This window comes from Numenius arquata, chromosome 7, assembly GCF_964106895.1.
Source record: "Numenius arquata chromosome 7, bNumArq3.hap1.1, whole genome shotgun sequence".
In the NCBI taxonomy this organism is placed as follows: domain Eukaryota; kingdom Metazoa; phylum Chordata; class Aves; order Charadriiformes; family Scolopacidae; genus Numenius; species Numenius arquata.
The window spans coordinates 40,703,692-40,726,559 of NC_133582.1; the positions used below are offsets into that span (position 1 = coordinate 40,703,692).

Below are 22,868 nucleotides of genomic sequence, written 5' to 3' on the forward strand. Positions count from 1 at the left end.
AAACGTCATCTCTCACAAAACGCATCTCTCCGCTTTGCATACTTCACCACCCAGAATGCATTCCCCCCCACCACCACGCTGCTTCTGATCATCTATTAAATTCACAGGTTTGCGATCAATACCGTCAGTTTTTCTTCTCAATCTACTGGCTGTCACAACTCCTTCCATGAGACGAGGGAACCGGGGGACTTGACCAACGGTATAAGCAAAAGAGATTTACTCTTTAGTGTCACTTCTGAGCACACAGAACTGCCAGTCCTTCTAGTACTGCTGGGTCATAGCAGAGAGAGCGGCAAGGGAAGAGGGGAACGTATTTGCTCCAGAAGCATTGGTAGCAAAGCTGCTGGAAGCTGGCATTGTCACCAACATGCACTTCTGTAAGGTCAAGCCCTGCTTCCCTTCTTCTGCTGAATTTATTTTCATTTATGGGGAAGAGAATGGGGGATCTGACTTTGGATGGAGATACCCAGGGGTGTGAACAGTCATCAAAAGAGATTAGAAAATACAGTCAAGCTCTTGGTTGTCAATTGTTCAATAGGTAACTAATAACTCAGCAGCAAACCAAATATGACAAAAGGCCATTCTACTGTTAATTTGGTAAAACATTGATTTCTATAGTTTGAAACATGGCTAAATTATTCCCCAGTTCCAGCTCTTTCTTCTCAAAATAAACTACGTACAGGGAGTTGACAAGAAAATGTTAAGTGGGCAACAATCTGCATATTTAGAATGAACAGCAGACATTACATACTTATATTTAGTGCTATCTTACTGCATTTTGTTTTCTTAAGCACACTACTGCCAGTTAGTAGGGATTGGGATTTCTTGAGACGTATCAAATAACATGGCAGATCGCCCTCTCCCCATAAGCTGAATGAACACAGACTCAATGCAGGGCCTATTTCCAAAGAATTACCAACACAAAGGAGATGTTCCGAACCCTTTATGCTGCAATATGGGATCTCCTGGACACTGAGGCTCGAGGGTTTCTGGCACTACGGTGCCATCCTTAAAAAACTTGTTCCTTATAGATCAGGCTAGCCACAGCATGTTTACCAATGCGTAATTCCCACTCAAAATTTATGGCAGTCCAAGGTACCCCATTCATTGAATAAGGTATGGTGTACTTAGTTATTCCAGAAACAAGGCACATGGGACATCCATGACATTCCAAGTTCATGTCTACTTGGGAGAATCCCAAGGGTTCCATGCACCTTCAATGAAAAAGCTTTCCAACTGTCTCTAACCATGTTGAAATGATGATTTTTGCCACATACATGGAAAAGTTGATTCCACAACAGTATTTCTTAGGCATGGATTCATCCATCTAATGGCATTTAAAGGGTCTTGAAAAATGCAACACTTGATGCGAATAGAGAATTCACTGACCTGAGAGCTCACCACTGTTCAAAGAAGGAATTCTTCCCCTTCACCTCGCCAGGTTAGCAAGTAGAAGACACTCAGCAAAGAGTCAGACAAAAAACAGAGCCAGTGCAAGAGAGATGGAAAACTAAGTGGCTGGGAGAGGGGAGGGGGAACAGGGGAAAGAGAAGAATCTTCCCTTTTCAGCAGAGCCACACTGTTGGATCAGCTCAGCCGTAACATGCAACTTTAACCTAAGTAGGGTTCTCTGTACCAAGAAATGCATCAAAAAGCCACACTGAGACTATCTGGTTGGGTTCCCAGGTATAGAGAAGCTTCAGGCCAATGAATGAATTGCATCCTTTTTGCCCATATGGACACAAGGGCCAAGATGATGTCTTGACTGGAATCTGCAGTCTCATTTCACCTTACATTGATGAACCCTGGGAAGCCAACAATACTGTGAATGTCAGGTTAGACAACCTGGAATGTCTTGTTCCAAGCCAGTTGCTGATAAGCTTAGAACTTCATCTAATGGTATATAATGATCAGCTGATGTGAGTTAATATAACACTACAAACTTTTGTCCAGTGATCTTCTAAAAATCAGCAGTACTTTAACACTTTTAAGGAACTTAATATTAAGGAAATATTAGCCTGATGTTACAAAGTCTCGAGTCACATCTTCTTTCCATGGCTAAATAGGATCTGACCAACATGATCTCTACAGTAATTTAGAGCCGTACCAACTCCTACTGAAAGCAAGCGAAGCTGCCAAAGGATTTTTACCCTGCCATTACAGTTCAGCAAGAGTACTCCCACATATTTCTACAACTGCAGTGCAACACATGTTTGAGAAAACTAGTATTAAGAGTGGTGTGATTTGAAAAGCAGCCTTGATAAGTGGCTCCGGAATTGGTCTCCTTGCACCCCTCAGTGTGCCGTGGCTGTCAGCACATGTGGCAGGTGTGCTAAGGCAAGCTCAAGCTCTCCTCAGGTCCTCTTCATTCTGCCTGGACTGACTCAGAGGCAGGGCAGAAGGACTCCTGACAGCAGAGCTAAGGAGGCCACACGTGCCCGCTGCAGCAGCGCACACACACACTCTGAAAACAAGGCTGAGTGGAAAGGAGAAGCGAGTTCACAATTCTTCTCTTAAGCATTGATTAAAGCTGCATCTTCATAGCTCTGATTCCAGTTCACGGTGAAACTACAGAGCAGCGACACCCACCGTGATGCATTTCCCACACTGGCTAAACACAGAAGTACAGAAGTCTTGAAAAGCAGGAGGGATGGAAAAGAAAGAGAACTTACTGCACGAACTGATTTTCTACAGGGTACGACCAAGTAACATTTTGGAAACTCAGACACAGGGTGTTAATTATGAGGCTTCTAAGATGTCCTACTCATGACATGAAAACTACAGCACTCCAGTGGCTTATTAACTCCAACAGCTTAATTCTTTCCAGCTCACAAATTCAGTTGCACAGATATTTAGATTAGTATTTCTACTAATTTGTCAGCACAGGTATACACGACAGAGCAATTAAAAAAGAAAAAAAAGCCCCAAACATCCCTGCAAGAAAGCAGTTATGTAGGTGTTGCTTTGTTCGTTTGTTTGATGACTTTGGTATCGCTTTAACTGGGAGATATTTTCCTCAAACTGACCAACACTTGCAGAGCAACCTGGACACAACCACAGAAACAAATTCAAACTGGCCTCAGCAACTCAGTCCAGTGACAGTCTCAGAGTTAGATTGAGAGAAGAAACAAATAAATGAGTACCTCATTTAGCTACAGGAAATTTAGTCCAGTTAGAGTGTCACCTGGGTTAGAGGCTAGGTTAAAACGCAACCAGGTAGGTAAATATCAAAACTCTTTGGGTTAGCTGGTGCCACACACACTAGCATTCCTCGTACGTGACCCTGCCAACACAGAGGCTGCTGGCAGCGTTGCTCACCCCCTGCCACGGTGGGTCAGAGTGTCTGCCCTATACCTCCTCCCAGCATAACGAGACACAATGCTGTTTCCTCGTCCTCCTCACATGACCTGTGAAGAATCGTTTATAGTTGGTAAGGAGGAACTCCTCAAACGTGTTTGCTGAAAACAACATATTGCTTATTTTGCTCTTTTTTCCTCCTGAATGAATGATCGACTTTGGTGTAACTAAGACAACAGAAAATGTACTGAATTTAGCTGTCAGTTACAGCCGACTTGTTAGATTTAGTAACCAATGTGATCAAGGAGTTCATGATGATCACAATTAACAGCAATTAAACAATAGTAAGAAAATTAAAATAGAACTGCAGCCATATAAGAGGATCTCTCCAGTGACAGTGTTGAGGGGAGAAGAAGACAGAAAAGAGTAAAGAAAAACCAGCCAGGCCACAAATAACTAACTTAGTTCAGAAAAGGAAGCAGAAAAGTTACATTTAATGATCAGCCATTTCCTTTCCGCCTCTCAGGTCATATTTAGTACCCTTACTTTTCACGTGTTCCTTAGGTAATCAGTGCCCATCTCATGTCTAAACAAGTCTAGACATCACCTCTGAATGGAGACCTGCACAACGGCATACTCCCCCACAGGAGCTGAAAGGGGCAAAGAAAGCGATGAGGCACTGTCCTTCTCAACAGAAAAAACATTCCTGAAATACTGATTTGCTAAGTAAGAAAAGTTCCCTTCTTTAGGTATGAAATTCACTGACCCTCTCTGGTTCTCGGATCTTCACCTTCTATAAGGCTACAGAATTGCCTTTTATCAGCGTGTATTGCCTACACATGCCAATTGCTATTATTAAGCCAGTTCATTGGTTTCAGTCTGGCTCCTATGAGCTCATTTCCAACAATTATACCAAGGAACAAAGCAGACAGCTCCCTGTGTTTTATTAAGGCATATTTCCTCTTCCATTCCTCATGTACTTCCTGGATTTCTTTACTTGTGTCCCCCTTTTTCTTCTGCATTAAAGATTTAAGATTTTTCCTCCCCGGAAAAATCTATTTATTTTTTTTTTGTGAGGGACCACATTCCGTGCATTCATACACAAGGACTACAACTAATTTGGGATCAAGGGTAGTCAGGTTTGGATACTGGAAGCCAACTTAAGTTATGTCCGATCCTGAAATATTTTAACTAGAGACCACAAAATTGAAGATATTTTCGTTGACTTTCTAAAACATTACATATGCCTCATATAAAATCAGGTTGAGGAGGAGGAGGAATAATTTGAGGGTGTGTTGCAATTCACCAACATGGCTAATGCTTTTGTTTATGCCATTACTTTGCATTTTCTTACAGGGAAAACTCTGACAGAGCTGAAGGCTTTGCCATCACGGGGAAACCCTTACCTTGGTGTGACTCGTGTGAGCTCATCGGAAGGGTGCAGAATGCGGCAGGTGGTGAAGGTGAAGGTGGAGTTGGTTTGTGACATGCACTTCCCAGGATGAGGTACTAAATTAAAAAAAAGCAAATTCTTTGCATTTTACACAGAAAAGGGGAAAACCAAACTTCTGTGCGCTGATAAGACAGATGCAAAAAGTGATGAGGTACCTCGGTCAGGATCAATGCAAGAAAAGTGAAGTACACAAGCGCTACAGTGCTCTAACAGACACTCGTTCTCCAAAACAAACACATCAAGGACTCCAAGGCCAGTGCTAAAAGGGTCTGCTGAAACTTCCCCATGATCACTCACCCTGCAGGTAAGTCTCGCTCCAAACAAATTTAGACAAGGCAGTGCTTGAAATGCCAGTCCTCATCTAAAAGGAGCGACTTGCATCAGTGGAAATTAGAAGCAGCATTTTCTAGTACCAGCTCAGGAGCACTACAATTTTCTGAACGCTTGTGCATTTCAGCTTTTAGATTGATCCACAAAAAGGTATCCTCATTACTTCTCAGTAATGGATCCAGCTTCCTACAGGATCAGAGACTGAGTAGTTGGGGAGGGGATGGACACATAGTACTATGTCTGACTATCTCTGACTTTTCACATCACAGTAAGGGAAGTGGTAGTTTTTTGGATCCACTACTGTACATCTGTGACATTTCTCTGGTGTGTGTGTTGAGGTTCTTTAAGAATGTATGTCCTCAGCTGCACAACATAGCAGGTTTTTTTCAGTGTTTGTAAACAATGTAGTAAAGCATTTTCCCACAAATGCAGCTGTAAAGATGCCACTCTATCAGTACATCAGTAATTTGAGAAAGCAGCAATACAGCTCAATTTAAAAAAAATGAAGGACTTAGGCCAATTTCTTTTTTCTTAGCACAGCTACTTCTGTGGATATACTAACCTGCTGTATAATGCAGCTGTGGCCATTGCAAAACAACTACAAAATTTAAGAGCCATGCATCTGAAAAGCTGGTTGAAAAACACCCAGAGTTAAATACTACATCAAAGATATCATGATTGCATAGGTTCTCTTACTTAATAACCAAACTTAGCAGTGGTCAAAAGACATGCACAATAAAAAAAACCGTGTGTAGCTCCCTCCCTCTCCGTCCTACCCAACCCTCTGAGCCATTCCCTGATTAAGCCACATTTTAATACCACAGTACACAACTATTCAACACTTTGCAAAGGACAGACAGGTAGACCAACTAGACCAGACACCATTCTGAGCTTCCAGAGATGCTTATAGCAGAAGCAAGGCAAGTCTTAATTGTGTGGCTGTGTTCCCTTTTTCATATATAAAGTATCACAGCTCCAAAACAGTGTGCGCAGTTAGGTAGTCCTTTAAGAACACATATAAGCAGTGTGTGAAGGCTGGAGCATGGGGAGTGTGAGCAGTGGAAGCAGAAGTGGCTAAGCAAACAATGTGAGGTAAATTCCAGTTAGCACTGGAATGTACTGCTGTACATTAAATAAGGATATTTCCAAAAACCCACTGGAGTGTCATGTTAACACACTCACATGTCAGCACAGCATAACATAACAACAAGCTCTACTTCACCTCCAGAGACGATAATTATGATGCTTCAGGAATCCAGTTGCTTTAGAGATTAGTGTGAGCACTATAAAAGCTATTACAAGGGAGCACAGCCTAGCAATCATGATTCTCTCCATATTGTAGAGAGTTAAAAGAAAATCTGGAGAAAGAGCTCAAATAACCGGACATGAAAAAATTGGTTATTTAGAGAAAACAAAGGACTTCAACATAAATCAAGTAGAAACAATGCAATTATCCCTGGATGATGAATAGAGAACAGAATAAAGCAATGCTGGTTTAAGATTGCAAGCTGAACCCAAAGCACATAGCCGTAATACAGTAAGTGCATTTTCCCCATTTGTAATATCCACTGGGCATCCCCCCAGACTGGAATCAGGCACATGGAAGATAGCTGCATTAGTAAAAGCAAGACTCATTGCTATTAATGAGTCAGAGATAGGAGAAGGCTGCTAAAAGTAGAGAGATCACCGACTCTAATAAGAGGAAACAAATTGAAATGATTAAAAATAAATAATCAATTTCCAAGGATATATTCCACCCTCAAATACCACTAAGAAAGTCCTGTACCAGCTTCATCCTCCATCAGTCAACAATGGGGTGTATCATATTGCTGTGGCATTTTCCATCCTTTGGACACAATGCAAAGAGAGTGAGAACCTGTTGCTGCAAATGAACAAAGTTTATAAAATAGAAACAAAATGATTCATTCCTAACCTAGTGATTTTACATAAGAACAGCCACTTCCTGTGTTGCCATAAGTTTATGAGAAAATAATACATAAGTTCACAGTAGACTGCCTTCACATGTACATACAGTAAAGTATTATTTCACATATAAACTCCATATGACTGTGTCTGAAACCAAGTGTTTTATTTATACTCTCTTATTCAAAGTAGTAGGTGATTAACAATGAGGCTTCATACCTGTATGAAAAAGAATCTGTACATAATAGTGTTTAAAAAATTTACAGAAACATCACATAATTTCATCCATCAGGAAACTATAAACTAAACTGTATGTGCATTTTTCCCCTAAATTAAAATTCAAGCTAAACCTTAGCTTGCTGCTGGACTGTGTTTTATTTCTCATTAATTAATGATTCTTTACCCTATTAAGCTTTCTCAAACAATTCTTCGGCATTTTGGAAAAAACACAAAACATAATAGCTGAAAATAACTCTACTGTAAGGACAAACATTGTTGCAAAAATATCTTTTTTTAAAAAAAAGGCAAAAAAAAAGGCAGGTACTAGTCAAACTGACTGCCGAGAGCTCCATCTCCTGGTAAAAGAGAGCTTTTCCCCGTTCAAAACACAAAGCCGATTTTACAGAGCTCGGGGCTGGTTTGGATCCAGCTTCCATACTCAGAGCTCATGGGCCATCCTGCTGGTGCAAACAGTAACACAGAGGAATTTAGGGCGTGATCATCTGATTAGGGAACCCTCAAAAAACGGTTTAATCTGGATTTTCAACCAGTTTGTGCAGAGAAAGGTACAAAGTTACAGGAGGTAAACTAACGGCCTGACCCACCCACGAAATGGTGTCCGAGAAACTGAGTTTGAGAAGATTTGTAGGAGGCAGTTATCCTAAACCACCACTGACTTTTCTACCATCAGTTCCAAACTCAAATTCACTGCTACGCTAGATGGATAGTGAGGCAGCGGAGAGCTCACAGCATCCAGTGAATCTTAGCATTTTATATAAATAACTATTCTGGCAAAAATGAACTTAAAAAAAGAAAAAGAAATTGGAAATCTTCAGAATACAGCTTGATGCAGACTGCCATAAAGGTGAAGCTTTAGCCCAACTCTGAAGCAAGCCACTCCGCTCATCATTTCTTTGGCTTGTTCTAATAAAAGGAAGAAACCTGGTTCCCTGCTCTTTCACCTAAGAAAGCAGTGGAATTCGGACATCTCTAGCACAGGCTGATGAGACAGGGATGGGATGAGAATCAAGTTGGGGAGTCCTAAGAGCAACATATGGAGATGGTGTTTTAAAACATTGGAAATTTATTTTATTGCTTAAAAAAATAAAGGTCTACTTGCTTTGGAAGAGGATAATAACAAAGGACCATTAGGTCCTTTTTTCCTTTTTTCCATTAGGTCCTTTTTTCAAAAGGCACTTTTTTCCTCCAGTGTCATCATTCGGAATACCAGCTATGGACTTCACTTTTACCAGTCTACGCCACCAACTCCATTCTTTGATAAGGTCAAATTCCTGAAAACTAGGTCACAGAACCCCATTGGGATCCACAGGACAAGACAGTTGCTTCGTGTACTCTTTAAGTTCAGCAGTTCATCCCCTCCAGGTGACCAAAGGTGAAAGCTCTGATACCCAGCACTACCTGTAGTGACAACTCCTAGCTGACGGAACAGGGAGAATACAGGGTAGGCTGGACCTGGTGTTTGGGTTAACTACTAAATCAAAATGGAGATGGGTGATAAACACAACAGCTGTAAAATGTGAGTACAGTGCTCTCCTAAACACCTTAGGTGCTTTCAGAAAACACCGGTTTCAGGGGTAACCATAAGTGCTCAAAACCTCCAAGAATCCATATGTCTATGCTAGGAACATTACTCCTGTTAACGTTTCTTAAACAATTGACAATAAAATTATTTTCTAAATATCTGCATTTCCAAAATTTCCATTTGTTTTGCCTTTGGAAACAGCAAGAGATGAAAAACTGAACCAAGGCAGGTATTCTCTGGACAGTATTTTCTTAGCTTTCTTCTGGCTGAGGTCTCCACCTCCATATGCAACCATGCAGTACAGATATAAAAAGGCTTTAGTGTATTTAATGTGGCTTCAACTTGATTTTATGCAGACTAGGATCCCAAATTAAAATTCTAGCATTTTAACAGCTCAGATACCAAATGCTGAGATTTTTCTTGAAGAAATAAGTACTGTGAAATATTCATGCCATTTGAAAATAAAATATATTTAAATATGCATCAATACCTTAGTTTTAAGAAGAGTTACAAAATATATTGCTTTTCAGTACAATGGTAACCACTTATAAGCACGTATAGTAATCCTGCTAAAAACAAGTCAAACATAAGACATTCATTATGTGGTTTTGTGATTTTAGGCATCTATTTGGAAAGATTTCCATGTCATTGTTAAGGTACAAGAGTGCTGATCCCATAGTGCTGCACACGTGTCTGTTCAAAGCAATCAATCAGTGATTTCAATAACACACAAGTACTGACAGACCAGTTCGTGCACCCAAAACTAGCATGCAATTAAGCACACACTGAATCAAGTGTAGCCCTTCCAGCTTCAGAATGAGAACATTCACGTTATTAAGCGCTTTGAATGGCTTGGGTGGTTTTGTTTAAGGGAAATCTGAAAGGCAATAATTAAAAAAAAAAAAAACCAAAACAAAGCAACAACCCCTCTCCCCAAAACAGACTCTGTACAGTTTCATAAAATACTACAGTTTCTTTCAAATAAAACCCCCACATATATTGAGGTTACTAAAAATTTGTGCTGCAAAACTTACTTGTCCTAGACGGTATTAACAATGCCGTGTCCTAGAACTTCTTTACCATTCCAAATTATGCTGAGAGTCTACTCAAATGATAACACAAGTTCCAAACTGTTCCTGGGTATTAGGCTATAACTGTGATTCTGGAATTTACAATCCTCCATGAAATTACTGAGCCCACACACAGTATGTAGCTCTGACAGACCAACTGCAGGTCACAAATTACACGTGTGTTAATTTCTTCTGAAATGTTCAGTGCCATAATTGGGATATAATCTCCATATACAGTGAGGAAGTTATTTTACACAAGTGGATACAACAGGTCTCAAAGGGACAGGAAAATTCAAGACCATAACTTATTTACAGAATCACAGAATGATATGGGATTGGAAGGGACCTCTGGAGATCATCTAGTCCAACCCCCCCAGCCAAAGTAGGTCCACCCAGAGCAGGTTGCACAGGAACGTGTCCAGGTGGGTTTTGAATGTCTCCAGAAGAGACTCCACCACCTCTCTGGGCAGCCCGTTCCAGTGCTCTGCCACCCTCAAAGTGAAGAAGTTCCTCCTCACATTTAGATGGAACTTTTTATGTTCAAGTTTGTGCCCATTTCTTCTTGTCCTCCTTTAGTCACAATGATTTCTGACTCTATCCATCACTCGCCAAGAAACAACTGATACTCTGTTCTGAACAGACTGACTTTGGCTACAAGGCATCTTTGACACTATCAGCGATGTTCGTTCTTCTGAACCTTGATGTTAAAATAATTTATCTTAGGGCTCAGCTCGAGCAGCACTCTACACGCCCACAAGATAGCAGTAAAAATAGGACCTCACAGTACTCTGCCAGAGAACATCTCCCGTGAAAAAAATGGCAAGATACAACCCTCAAAGCATTCATATAGAATGCATCAGACATCCACTCAAAAGACTAAGGTGACTCACACCTGCTGGGAATGGTCCTTGTAGGCACTGTATTTCCAAAGACATTTTGTTGTCAAGTTAGAAGACCCGTAGCCCTAGACTGGCACACTCTATGGCCTGCCAGTGGTAGCTGTAAGGAGATACTTTCTGGCTTTTACAAACCCCTTGAACTAGATTTTTCCCACAATGGAGCTATCCAGGATTGCAAGCAAAAGCACTATCACTGAAGACTGTATCCAAGATATTTCTCTCCTTCCCTTTTTATTTTAATTCCACATTCTCTAGCACGAGTTTATTCCGTGCGTTGCTGCCTGGAATCATGCAAGCAACGAGGTCATAACCTTGCGCTTGTGACAGCACTCTAAGGAACTGCAAGTCCATACACATCCCTACCTGCACTGCATTTCTTAGTAAGGAATCTGGGAGAGGAAGAAAGAATGCTGAGGAGATTTTCTCAAGAGACTCAAAGGCTGCACAATATTTAAATACAAAATAGATTCCATAAGCTAAGCACACATCTCTCTCTGCTCCTGAAAGGTATCTTCAGTGGGCAAATTGTGGATCCTAAGAAGCACTGTCACATTAGTAAGTGCCTACTCTGAAAACATCCACAATTATCTTCTCCTTACACACCACCTGACATACCGCTTCAACAAAAAGCGGATACAGCAATTATCTTTGCTTCGTTTGAACAAGGCAGCCATTAATGATGTGGTGGCTCACAGACACTCCCTAAATCCTAAGTAGCTGGGCAATCTGGAGGAAGGATAAAGAATGGGAAATTAAAGTTTTCAGTGCATTTGTTTATTCTACATATCAAAATTATTCATAATGACCAATTTCTCTATTTCTGTAACGTATCAAAATCACTAGGCAAACAACAGATGATGAAATAAGATTACTAGGATGCATAGATTTTATCTACTTGCCAATTTATAAATCTGCAGCAGCTAGGCAATAATCTGTTAATAACAGTGACCTGTATTCAAATTGTAAAGGGAAAGACTAGTATTTCCCTGTTTCCTTTCTTACCAGTTTGTAATCATAGAGCAGGTCTACATTTATTTTTCTACTCCAAACAAAGAACTCTTCCAAATCATTACCAATGTTTTACTAATCCGTTTTTAAGAAACTCAAGTAACTAAACTATATCTACATTTCTGTTTATGCATCATCCATGACAATAACGTTTCCAAATTTGCAACATGTTCCTGTGTTGAACATTCTTACAATCAGAAAATTCTTCACCCAAAGTGTAACCCAAATAGCTTTTTTTCCCCCCACAATTATTGTATCCTAAGTACATGAAGAACTGCTTGTTCCCTTCCTCTCTGCAGCAACACATTTTAAAATTAATCATTTCTTGAGTCTTTTATTCTGTAGACCCTAAAAAATGCCCGGTTATTTCTCTGATTATTTCAGTCCACGCTTCCTAGATCTCCAGCTTTTCTTGCTGTTGTTATTTAAACTCTTCAAAATGACAAACACCTGGATAATATCCAAAACTGTACACAGCTTCTCTGGGGACATCATTTATGTCCATATTAAAATAAAAAGTTAATACGATCATTATTCATGGGCGACAGATTTCATAGAATAAAACCAACTTTTGCCAATGGAAAAGGAAGTTGAAGGGTTTGAATCTTTATGGGTTGGAACAGGCTGCGCAGGGAAGTGGTGGATTCACCATCCCTGGAGGTATTTCAAAAAGCTGTAGATGTGGTGCTGAGGGACACAGTTTAGTGGTGGACTTGGCAGGGTTAGGTTAACGGTTGGACTCCATGATCTTAAGGGATCTTTTCCAACCTAAATGATCCTATGATTCTAGGTTTAATCTTAAACAACTGGCTGCAAAAAGTAGCTTATATTCAATAGCTGAAGGCACTGAACTGCCATTTCAGTGAGAGCTGAGGATACTCTGCACTTCATACAAGTAACAGAAATATTATTGTCGAACCCTGTGACAATCTGATCTTCCAAAGACCAGTCAAATAGTAAATTATGATTTATTCCAGAAAAAGGAGGTGCAAGGAAATGACCTTATTAAAAGTAGCTATGTAAAAACAAGAAGTCTGAAGAAAAAGGAGTTCTGGTAGTTTTCTGATTCTAAACTAAATTTAAGTCTTTATCAGTAGCAAATCTTAATGAAGACTAACACTCCTATACAGCTTATTAAAGCAAAGCACCTCTCCCTCCTCCAAACCAACAAAAAAACCCACCCTGACACAAATTCATAACACAGTATAGTCTAAGAACCTGTAGCCTTATGCAGTAACAGACTGCAAATGTCAATTCAGAGTATCTGATAACTCACGCAGTACTGCGGCATTTAAAAATGCTTAAGTCTTAATACGGTATAAATAGGAAGGATAGAATTTAATAGGGTGGTGGAGAAGGGAATGAAGGAAATGCCATTATTCTCTGTATAAAAGCATCCTCCTAATTCTTTATCTCAAAGAGAATTTAAAAAACAGGTAACTATATCTGAGGTAACTGAATTAAACTTGCAGAATTTCTTTGCTTGATTTTCAAGGCACTTTCATTTGTTTCAGCAAAGGCAACTTAGATGCACCTTTTGTCATCATTTCACTGTTGTTTTTTTTTCCCCAAAGTAGAAAATCTAAAGCATTAGATCACCTCTTACAAACAATCAGAAAAATATCTGCGCTATAAGCATACAAAATATATATGGTCTATACATTATATACATTGAAGACCGTGCACTCAATACACATACAAGTCGCATACGTGCCACACAAAGGTTTGTGAATGAACCACTTCCTTTTAGCAGCCTTCTCTTATCAAAATAGAGTAAAAAATTGACGACAGATGCTGTTACTGAAAAAAAAAAGGTCAAATTAAAAGATTAAAGAAAGGAATTTTGAGCCAATGTTAGAATGGTTATGTTCTAACTACTGCACGCATTAACGTGCAGATGCTACACACAAAGCAATACTATGGATGCTGTTCTGGAGAGATGCGAGAATGGCCCAGTAATCAAAATCCTGTAAAGATGTCAGTTTTACTGGACTTAATGAGTTTCCCTCACCAGACCCCTCATCATCGTCAGTCGCGGACTCCTGCATCTCCTCTGTGAAAGCCTGAGATTGGCGGGGGTTATTCTTGTTGTCTGAAACAGTCACTTGTGCTTGTGACCTCTCACCTGAGGTCTCTGTGTGCTGAACTGGCGTCGAGGTAGTTAGGCCCTTGTAAGAAATGTCACCTGTCTCATCTTCCTCATAGTCATTAAGGCAGTACACTTCATCCAGGTCCAGGTCCAAGGTCCTGAAGCCCTTAGTGACAACCCCAGGCCTCGGGTCCAGGATCCCACCAAGGTGAGGCTGAGCCAGCTGCTGCCAGTGGTGCAAAGTGGCAGAACCTTGAAAGGGAACACAAAGACAACCAAAATAAATCAGCAGTCAGTCCAGGACCTAAAAGGCAGAAAATCCCACTTCATTTATCCAGAAGACCAAAGGTTTGGGAGCTCCAAACCTTTAATGTTTCTGGGTTTAATATTTCTAGGAAGACACACTACAAGGCAAAACTGCTTCACCTACTCTTTGTCATTTCCAGGTCAACACGAAATAAACTGATGCCATCAGCACTTCGGCAAAGGCTGGTGGTAAGCTGTGGCATACTTGTGCACATGCACATCCCCTCCCCATCAATATTCTCATCCCCCTAAATTCAGAGGATTAAGCAGGAGTAGAAAGAATTGATATTTACCAGTCAATCTGAGGACCATCACAGAAACCTCTAAGAGGAACACATACCACACATTCCCACACTACGCTCACACTAAGGCAGGTGCTGAAAACATGCCAGAATTGACTACCAGTGCCTAACAGGAGGACAGGAGTCACACAGATTGCACAGCAATTTCAGCTTTCTACCATACATTTGAAAGCCACATCAACTCCAGGCATGTGATAATGCCTCTGATCTATACATCAAGTCTAAATACTTGTATGGCCCCTATCTGAGCCCCTAGGCTACAGGAACTCAACTACTACATAACTAACTGCTACTGTACCTGTAGCTTGGTCCTTGGCAGAAAAAATGTTTTGAGTGAGGAAAAAGGTGCATTTTACAGAGAACAGCATTCAATATTCAGCATTCAATAGGAGAAAAGGAGTCACAAACAGCAACGTATCAGGTCAAATTGATATATGCACTAATACGGCCTCACTTAAATCAGAGGATTTATCCAATTCCTCGAGTAGCGATTAAACACCACTCACAAGGGCCTAAGGTGTCCTCTGTGTCCACCAATCATTACTGTGCTGTAACGTGTGACTTAAAACTATTCATTCCAGGTCCTGTGACATAAACAGAACATCTTTATTTTCACGTCTGCCAGTTCAAATCAGAGCAGTTTTTGTCTTGTTCCTGTCCCCTCTCCCCAAAGCAGAATACTGACTCCATCAACAGGCTGGCGTACAAACATCTCACCAGCATTCAAAACCCAAGAATGTTCGATTTGTTGCAGGCTATATGTAGAAATCTAGGGCACTGTCATAACTAGGGAAGAGCTCGCTCTCATACGCAGTATATTGCGTCTAAGAAAAATCCTAAGGAATGAGAAAAACTGTTATTTCCCAATCAGGATACTGCATTACAGGAAGCTTATTGTAAATAGAAGTGAAAAAGGAAAACATCCTTCTGTAGAATGACTGGGATCAGTGAGTACCATTTTAATGAAGTCGATCTCACTTTATAAAACGTGCAATTTTTAGCTCAGAATAATTGGATCTGCTAGATTACTTTGCATAATGGTGCTGGGTTTATTTTTTCTAAGTAATTTTTGAGGGACTAAAAGAGTAGATTTAGACTGATTGGTACTCTGGAGTACCAATCGTTACTTAAGAAGTAGTAACGATTACAACCCCAAAATAAATAACTAACAAAGAAAAAAAATCCCTATAACTTGTATTTATTCCTGAATTGTCACAAAAGTCAAGTTCTTTTGCTCCTACATAAAAGAAATATTCCAGAATGTGGAGAATGTGCTAGATATTGTCAAGTCTTAAGCGAAGAGTAGAGCTTTGCAGTATGACAATACTGTCAAAAGTTAAAGAAAAACACTGGAAATCAAAATTTCTTTCTGCACAGTAAGCAAGTATAAAATCCTGTTGCCAGTTGCCTTCTATATGCAAGCTTGTGAAGGTGTAGTCTTTTTCACCTTAAAGCTCACCAAAATTTACACTTGTAATGTACAAGCATTGCATGGATAACGTTTTGTATCACCAGAATATCTGCATTTTGAGCTTTACCATTTCTTTTGACACTACATGGTTTTCAGTTTCTTTTGGAAACCGGAAATCAAAGTGGCCTAAACTTCGTCACAAGAAGGAGGATATCTGAGTTTCTTCCCACCTCTGCTACTTCAATTTTGATCTCCTAAAATGTGAGGGGGAGCTTTAACTTTTCCATACAGAAAATTAACACTAATGCTGAAAGCAATGCAACAGTTGTCAACTATGTTATGATTTAAGGGGGGGGTGATTAAAAAAAAAAAGCACCAAATTGAAGGGGGGAATACAACAACTTAGCCTAGATTCAGTCCCAGGCTCCCCCTACACAGTTTTGTAAATTATGCTATCACAAAAAGCTGACATGAGGGAATTAGTGTGCAACAGTGGGACTGCCAGGTTGAAGGTAGAAGAAATTTAAAAGCAAAATAAAGTATATTAATAGAGCTTGTTTTTCTATTCCTGATATCTGCATCATCGCATGTAGAGTACAGTGGTCAGAGAAAACCTGGAAATTCCTGATGTGTTGCTGCCACAATTGCAACAAAGTGAGTGAAGACATAAATCAGTCCAAGGTTCTAATTTTCCTACAGGACACAGAGAGTGCTATTTTGTGCTTATGACACAACAAGCTACAGATGCAGAGTTTAAAAGCAAAAAACAAATCAAAAAACCCACCAGCCTGTAACTAAACCAAGTCAAATCAAGCAATCATTCTATTCAACTGAAAGAAAGCAGGGATTTGTTGTTGTTTTGTTTTTTTTTTTTAAAGGTGCAAAAGAAGATTAATTTCTTAGTGCTTCTGCCAGCCTATTTATTTTACTGTAGGATTTAAAAGACTGCTTTAAAGGAATAGAAGCTACTAACCTGAAACGTATTACAGAACTGATTTTTTCTTTCCCAATTCTATGGCGTAAGGACCATTAGGAAAACAGTAATAAAAACCAAAGGCACAACTACTGATAACAGCTTGCAGGTACAACAGCCTATTTTGCCCCAGTAGTTTGAAAGTATCCATGAAGTTGAGAAAAAGAAAAAAAAAGTTAAGTCTCATGAAAAATACTCAAGAAAGAAACTAAGCTGAAGTGAGGAACAAAATCATAAACATGTATTTAATGAAAGATAACAAACACCAAACTTATGAAACAGGCAGACACAAACATACTACAAATGAGATGTAAAACCAAACATGAGAATGCACTTTAAAAGGTGCAATAATTTTAAGGAAAAAAAAAATGACCCAGTGAGAACAATGAACAAAACCAGGAAAAAAAACCCAGACAGATAGTAAGATGATAAAGACTTTAAGAGTTTATTGGAAGAAAAAAGCAGATATAATGGGATGGCGACAGAAATCTATTACAGTGGTAGCAACCAGTAACTGAAACAAAGCTGGATCATCCCTTCCCTCACGTACAAGAATTTTTATGACCATTTAAAAGCAGTCATGAAAACAAACTACTAAAATCTGCTAAACAGTATGGACTTGTGCACTATGGTTATAGTTTCATTTCAATAGGCAGATACAGCACATCACTTTCTTCAGGACACAAAAAGGGTTATTTTTGCTTCTGAATATGTGTCATGCTAAATGCTCCTTATAGATGAAATAAAATTGTTCTAAAAAGATAAAAAAGGGTACTTCTGCAATTAAAACAACATAGGCAATGTAGTGTAACACCAGCGTTCTGTTAAAGGAAAAGAGAGAGAACCCAAAGCTAAATCATGTCGCTAGCATATCTGTGAAGTACTATAAGAAAATCACTTCATTTTGTTTGAAACCCAAAGGAATTGACTAAACTTTAACTTCCAGTGACAACCTGAAAGGACCGAGGAAAGCCAGGCAGACTATACTGTATGTGCTCTGTCAGCTTTGTTAGACAGACTACAGAAATGCACTTAGCTCTGAAATAAAGCTCTAGCCCTGACTACCATCTACCTATATCTTGCCTTCTTCTGAGACAATATATGGAGGAAACTGGACTGAAATGACCACGTCATTTCAACACATGAAACCAAAGCCATAGAGACTCACATGTGGCCACTCAAACAGCCAATTAAAGTACAGAGGTCATCTTTAATCCCCAAAACAGTCCTATTAGACCAACTGGACTATCTGGAGTAGGTACAAGTCTTTCCAGACACTGATTTGTAGAACTGAGATTTGATGAACTAATATTCTTGTTGCTTGGATTTCAGATACTCAACCACCTTCCTTTTCCAAGTACAAAATGGCAACATTGGGCTTTAGTTTAGATGTAAGCTTGCACTGCTGATGCACATGTGGCCTGCATCATTTATGTTACTGCCGTGGCTGGAATTGGTTCCTAACACTTTTAAGGCTTGAGGGAAAAATGTAGTAGTTAAAAGATTTCAAACCAACAGCGTGGATTACTGTCTCTAAAGTAAAAAGAGTATGTATTGCAAAGGTTTCCTGCTTTCTGGTGATGGATAAGAGACCACAAAGAGTCACTAAGAAGAACAGATAAAGGCCGAGGCCCTTTGTTATCACCTTCTAGTGGTTTCACAATCTGAAGCTTTTCTGGCAGGTAGGAGCGACTGCTGATCGACATTCCTGAATATCCAGTGAATTCTGAAAATCTGGAGTGAGTTCCCAGTGACATGATGCTCTCTGTGGGGGTAACGGAACCACTATGGAGTTCACCCTTTTCTGCCAGTTCCCGCAGCTTCCTTTCCTGCTCTTCTTCGAAGAATTTCCGCTCCGACAGGTAATTCTCCCGCCTGAGGGACAGCCTACGAAGGGCAGTCTCTAGGTCACTGGAGCCTGGAGTCCCTGGAGTTCCCGGCTTCTTCATCCTGTCTTCATTTCTAAAGCATAACAGGGGGGACACATACAAAAAAAATAAATTGAGGGGAGAGAGAGAAAAAATTCTTAGAGATGCTTAAAACTTCTGCATGACAGTTTTGAGACATTCACCAATACCTTTAAATTACTATGCATCAAGAACTATAAGCACAAAATAAAGTAACTTTTGAAGATCTAAGCGACTGTGTTAACTGCACAATGTAAGACCAAGAGGAAAATAGAAACGCTTTGACTTTATGTCAGAAATGAACCAAAACCAAAGCCCAGTGCTACAGTACTGACCCATTGTCAGAGGATTCTGTCTCAAGGATGATGCTATTTGTCTTGTTGTCTATCATAATGTTAGAGATGTCTCCCCCATAGAAACTGGAACGTGGAGTGCTGACACAGCTAGAAATGATTGAGTTCATAGCAGAGGACTGGTTAGAGCCTGGGATATTCATTGGCGACGGAGTCATGGATCTCTGCTTGACAACTTGGTTAACGTTTCTCACAGTCTCGAAGACCCGTTTCTGGTGACTGGTAAGACATACACATAGTTAACAATCACACAGTGCCTTCTGACCTTAAGAAGGAAAAGAGAAACAGGTAACTGCTTGTTAACCACCCTCCCTATCACAGCTCCACCAACCACCTTGTCTGTATAGTTTCTGTAGAGGGGTATACATAGGGTCCCATACTTGCTACAGTCTGGCCATTACATTCAATCCATCAACACACTTCCATCACCCTAAAATATTTTAGACAGAACATTTGACAATTATATGCATGGACCCTCTCAAATATTAATAAAAATTAAGTGAATGCACATTTCAGAACATCAGCTAAAAACACCTTAAAGCCACTGTGTGGAAATGAGTTTTTAAAAAACAGAATTGATACCCATTCAATTCTTAACTATGAACTGGCTAATGCATTCTAATAGAGAATTTGCAATTACTTACTATCTCTATGCAAGCAAGTCTTGTACCTTTTCTTTCTGAAACCAATTTCCTACCCCCTTAAATACCATTTAGAAAAGAAAAAAAAAAAATCAGAAATATAATGGATCAAGAGTCTAGAGAAAGACTGTCAAGGCTGGAGACCTCATTTTTTTTACCTATTCCTACAGTTCATTCTTTATCACCACTCTCCCGATATCATAACAAACTTTGTTCATCTGCTTCAGATGACACTTTTGCAGAAATTTATTGACAAAATAAACTTGCCCTACATCATGCTACAGAAGTGCCATCGCTGCTTTGTTTTACAGTTCAACAATGGCTGAACAAAAGAACAGCGTATCCCTTCCAGCTTAAAGGAACTGCCAGAGTATAACAATGACTGCATGCCTTAAGCTATTTAACCTCACTCAAATTTCTTTCCTTCTGTCCATGAGTGCTCAACAGTTGCAACCCTTTGTGTGTAGGCCCCAAGTCTATAGTCATATCTTATCAATAAAAGGTCCCACAGAGGTTACAGTCATCCCTGCTGAGCAAATAAATAAAACCAAGATGAGCTATGAAACCAAAAAAAGTATCCCCCTCCGGTACATGCATAGCAATATAAAAGACATTCTGAAGTTAAACTTTTCTTAAGTTAGACTAATCTGGAAGGACAAAAAGGATCCTATAGGGTTTGAGCATGCTCACATCTTTCTGATCTTACATTTTTCTAATCAATATTTCACTCTGTCAAAGCCTCCTTTACAGTTCTTGGCTCCTGCTCAGAGAAGGTTTAAGTATGTGTCAAACTTTGTAAATATACTTAAGGTTTCTGGGAAGTGGCTACTGTACCTTCCCTGAGTGTCCTTTCTTTATAAAGGCTGGGTCAAAACACATAAAAGCTCTACTAGACACTCTAAATAGGATTAACTTGTTTCAAATTAACCAGTCCATGCTTTGTACAAATAGGTGAGATAAACCCATTGGAGTACACGGGAGTACACGTACAACTGGCGTCAGTACGGCCATTTGTGCCAAGCTGTATCTATCCTTAGCTTTTGGACCATCACAAGTACTTAATTTGTTTCAAACCACTCTCTTGTTTAATTCAAGAGACCTTTAGCAAAATGGGTGCCAACTACCTTCCACAGGTGTAACGGGCATCACACTAAGTACCCAACCACCCTGGATCCCTTTCTGCACTGATGTTAACTGTAAAAACTAGATTAGATCAATAATTACCTGGTAACTTCTGTTATAATACCTGAAGAGAGACCCAAGGGACTGAACTCATCCCTTAATCATTAACTGAAGAAACCTAGCACGGTAACATACAAGAAAACTAATATTTTCTCATTCTCAGCACTCAAGAATGAGGATAAAATTTCATAAAACAAGGCAAAAACCTATATATAGGCGTTCTCTTTGGTAACTTTAGCAGAAAATATAACCACCCCAATAATCAGACATTTTATTTACCTTTCTCTCTATCATTCCCACTCTGACAGAAATATTTCTTTCTAAATCCCTAGCTCAGTTATTTCCTGTCTTTTCCTTTCTTATAAAATACTAATTAACTTCAGATATAATCAATTCTTTGATTCAGATATAATTCAGATATAATCAATCAAGGAACCAATTCTTTTCAGTCGTACGCCAAATCAGGAGATTCAGGTTCGTCTAAATGCAGTTCTTTCCTCATTGAGCCTTCTATCTCTGCTGCCAAAGAATCCTGTTAAAAACAAGCACAAAAGAAAAACAAATATTGAAGCATTAATAGGTTGTCATTGCATAAAATAATTACTCATATACAATAGTGAATAATTAACAAAGTGTCATTCCAGAAAAAAAAAAAATTACAGGTTTAACAACGAAAATTGACTGAAAAGCTAGAAGAGTAATGAACATATCTAAAGTGACTGAGAGATCATGGTTTAGCTTCATACTGCTACAGTACTTACTGTTCGAGGACACTTGTCAAAGATCCTGAAAAAACATCACAGGCAACAACAGAATCCAGGTGCACCAACTTCCCAGACTAAATTCCCTACTCCGTAACACGTTCCTTTCATCTACTAAGTTCTGCTTAATTTATTTTCATTTAAAACAAACAGAAAACACTCTTCCCTTTTGCAACATTACCCCCTCACCCACAAAAAGAGACATGGTTCTTGGCATGAAGTATTATATACTATGTAGGGTTAAAAGTGACAGGCTATCGGTTCTCCACTGCTGGGCAGTAAGTTTTACTGTTTAAATGTAATTAAATGCAGGGTCTAAGCAAACATTCAACAAACCTAAATGACTTTTGGTCCCATGATTCAATATCTGAAAAACACTTTTGTACAAAATGCGTAAACCTATCCCAGCACAAGCATTCTTTTCACAGCTTGTATTTGTGCAAGTACAACTTGTATTATTAAATGTCTGCACTTTAAACTGGCCTGTGTTCAGTCTCAGAAAAGAACACAAAAAAGGCAAGCTAAGCCTTTGTTGACAATTTACTTCTTGTGAGCACAAACATCATCTGTGTTCCTCCTCAGCAGTTAAGATGAGACATGGCTAAAGACAAAGAGGGCCAGATTCTGCTGCTTGATTACATCAATGTAACTCAAAATAAACTTCACTGATATCATTGCCCTTGGAGGTAATGGAATTATTCCAGAGATACACAGGCAAGCAGAGCCAGGCACTGAATTTACCTAGGCGTTCTTATCCACTCTTTTTTTCTCATTTGGTTGAGGGTACTGCCTATTCCCCGTACTTTAAATGTACAATGTCATAAACAAATGAAACTAGATAAACAAAGCTGGTAACACCAGTGACACTTCCATAATTGATGTTGCCATAATACACATTAGCAACAAACATTCTTTTAATGAACCGCTGAATTTTTAGTGACTCTAAAACAAGAATATATGTGTAACCTATTCAAGTACTGAAAAACTAGAATATATACCATAAGCGACTAGAAGGATGCCATGTCCAGAAAGCATTAGTTATGTTATCAGGAAGTTACACCACCAAGGATATTGAAGAAATGCAGGAAACTCCTATTGAAAATCAGTAACCGCGGTACAGGAGATGCATAAAAAAGGTGTACAGAACTGTTTAACAACCTATGAATGCTACCCATGATTCACAGCATAAGCAAAGCCAGCT

The 22,868-nt window shown here is 39.4% G+C and overlaps 1 protein-coding gene across 6 annotated transcripts in view; it reads right to left on the minus strand.

Annotated features, from left to right (window-relative positions):
- Nucleotides 1–22,868, minus strand: part of TRAK1 (trafficking kinesin protein 1) — a 117,741-nt gene that overhangs the window by 2,790 nt on the left and 92,083 nt on the right. For 3 of the 6 annotated variants that reach the window (XM_074150543.1, XM_074150544.1, XM_074150547.1), the window contains 5 exons: nt 21,362–21,438; nt 19,066–19,302; nt 18,469–18,785; nt 13,868–14,083; nt 4,704–4,806 (listed from right to left, as the gene is read on the minus strand). In XM_074150543.1, the coding sequence (XP_074006644.1) occupies nt 4,704–4,806; nt 13,868–14,083; nt 18,469–18,785; nt 19,066–19,302; nt 21,362–21,438 (950 nt within the window). Of the gene's footprint in view, nt 1–3,318; nt 3,408–4,703; nt 4,807–13,753; nt 14,084–18,468; nt 18,786–19,065; nt 19,303–21,361; nt 21,439–22,868 lie in introns of all 6 variants that reach the window. The other 3 variants (XM_074150546.1, XM_074150542.1, XM_074150545.1) reach the window with 3 other exon arrangements.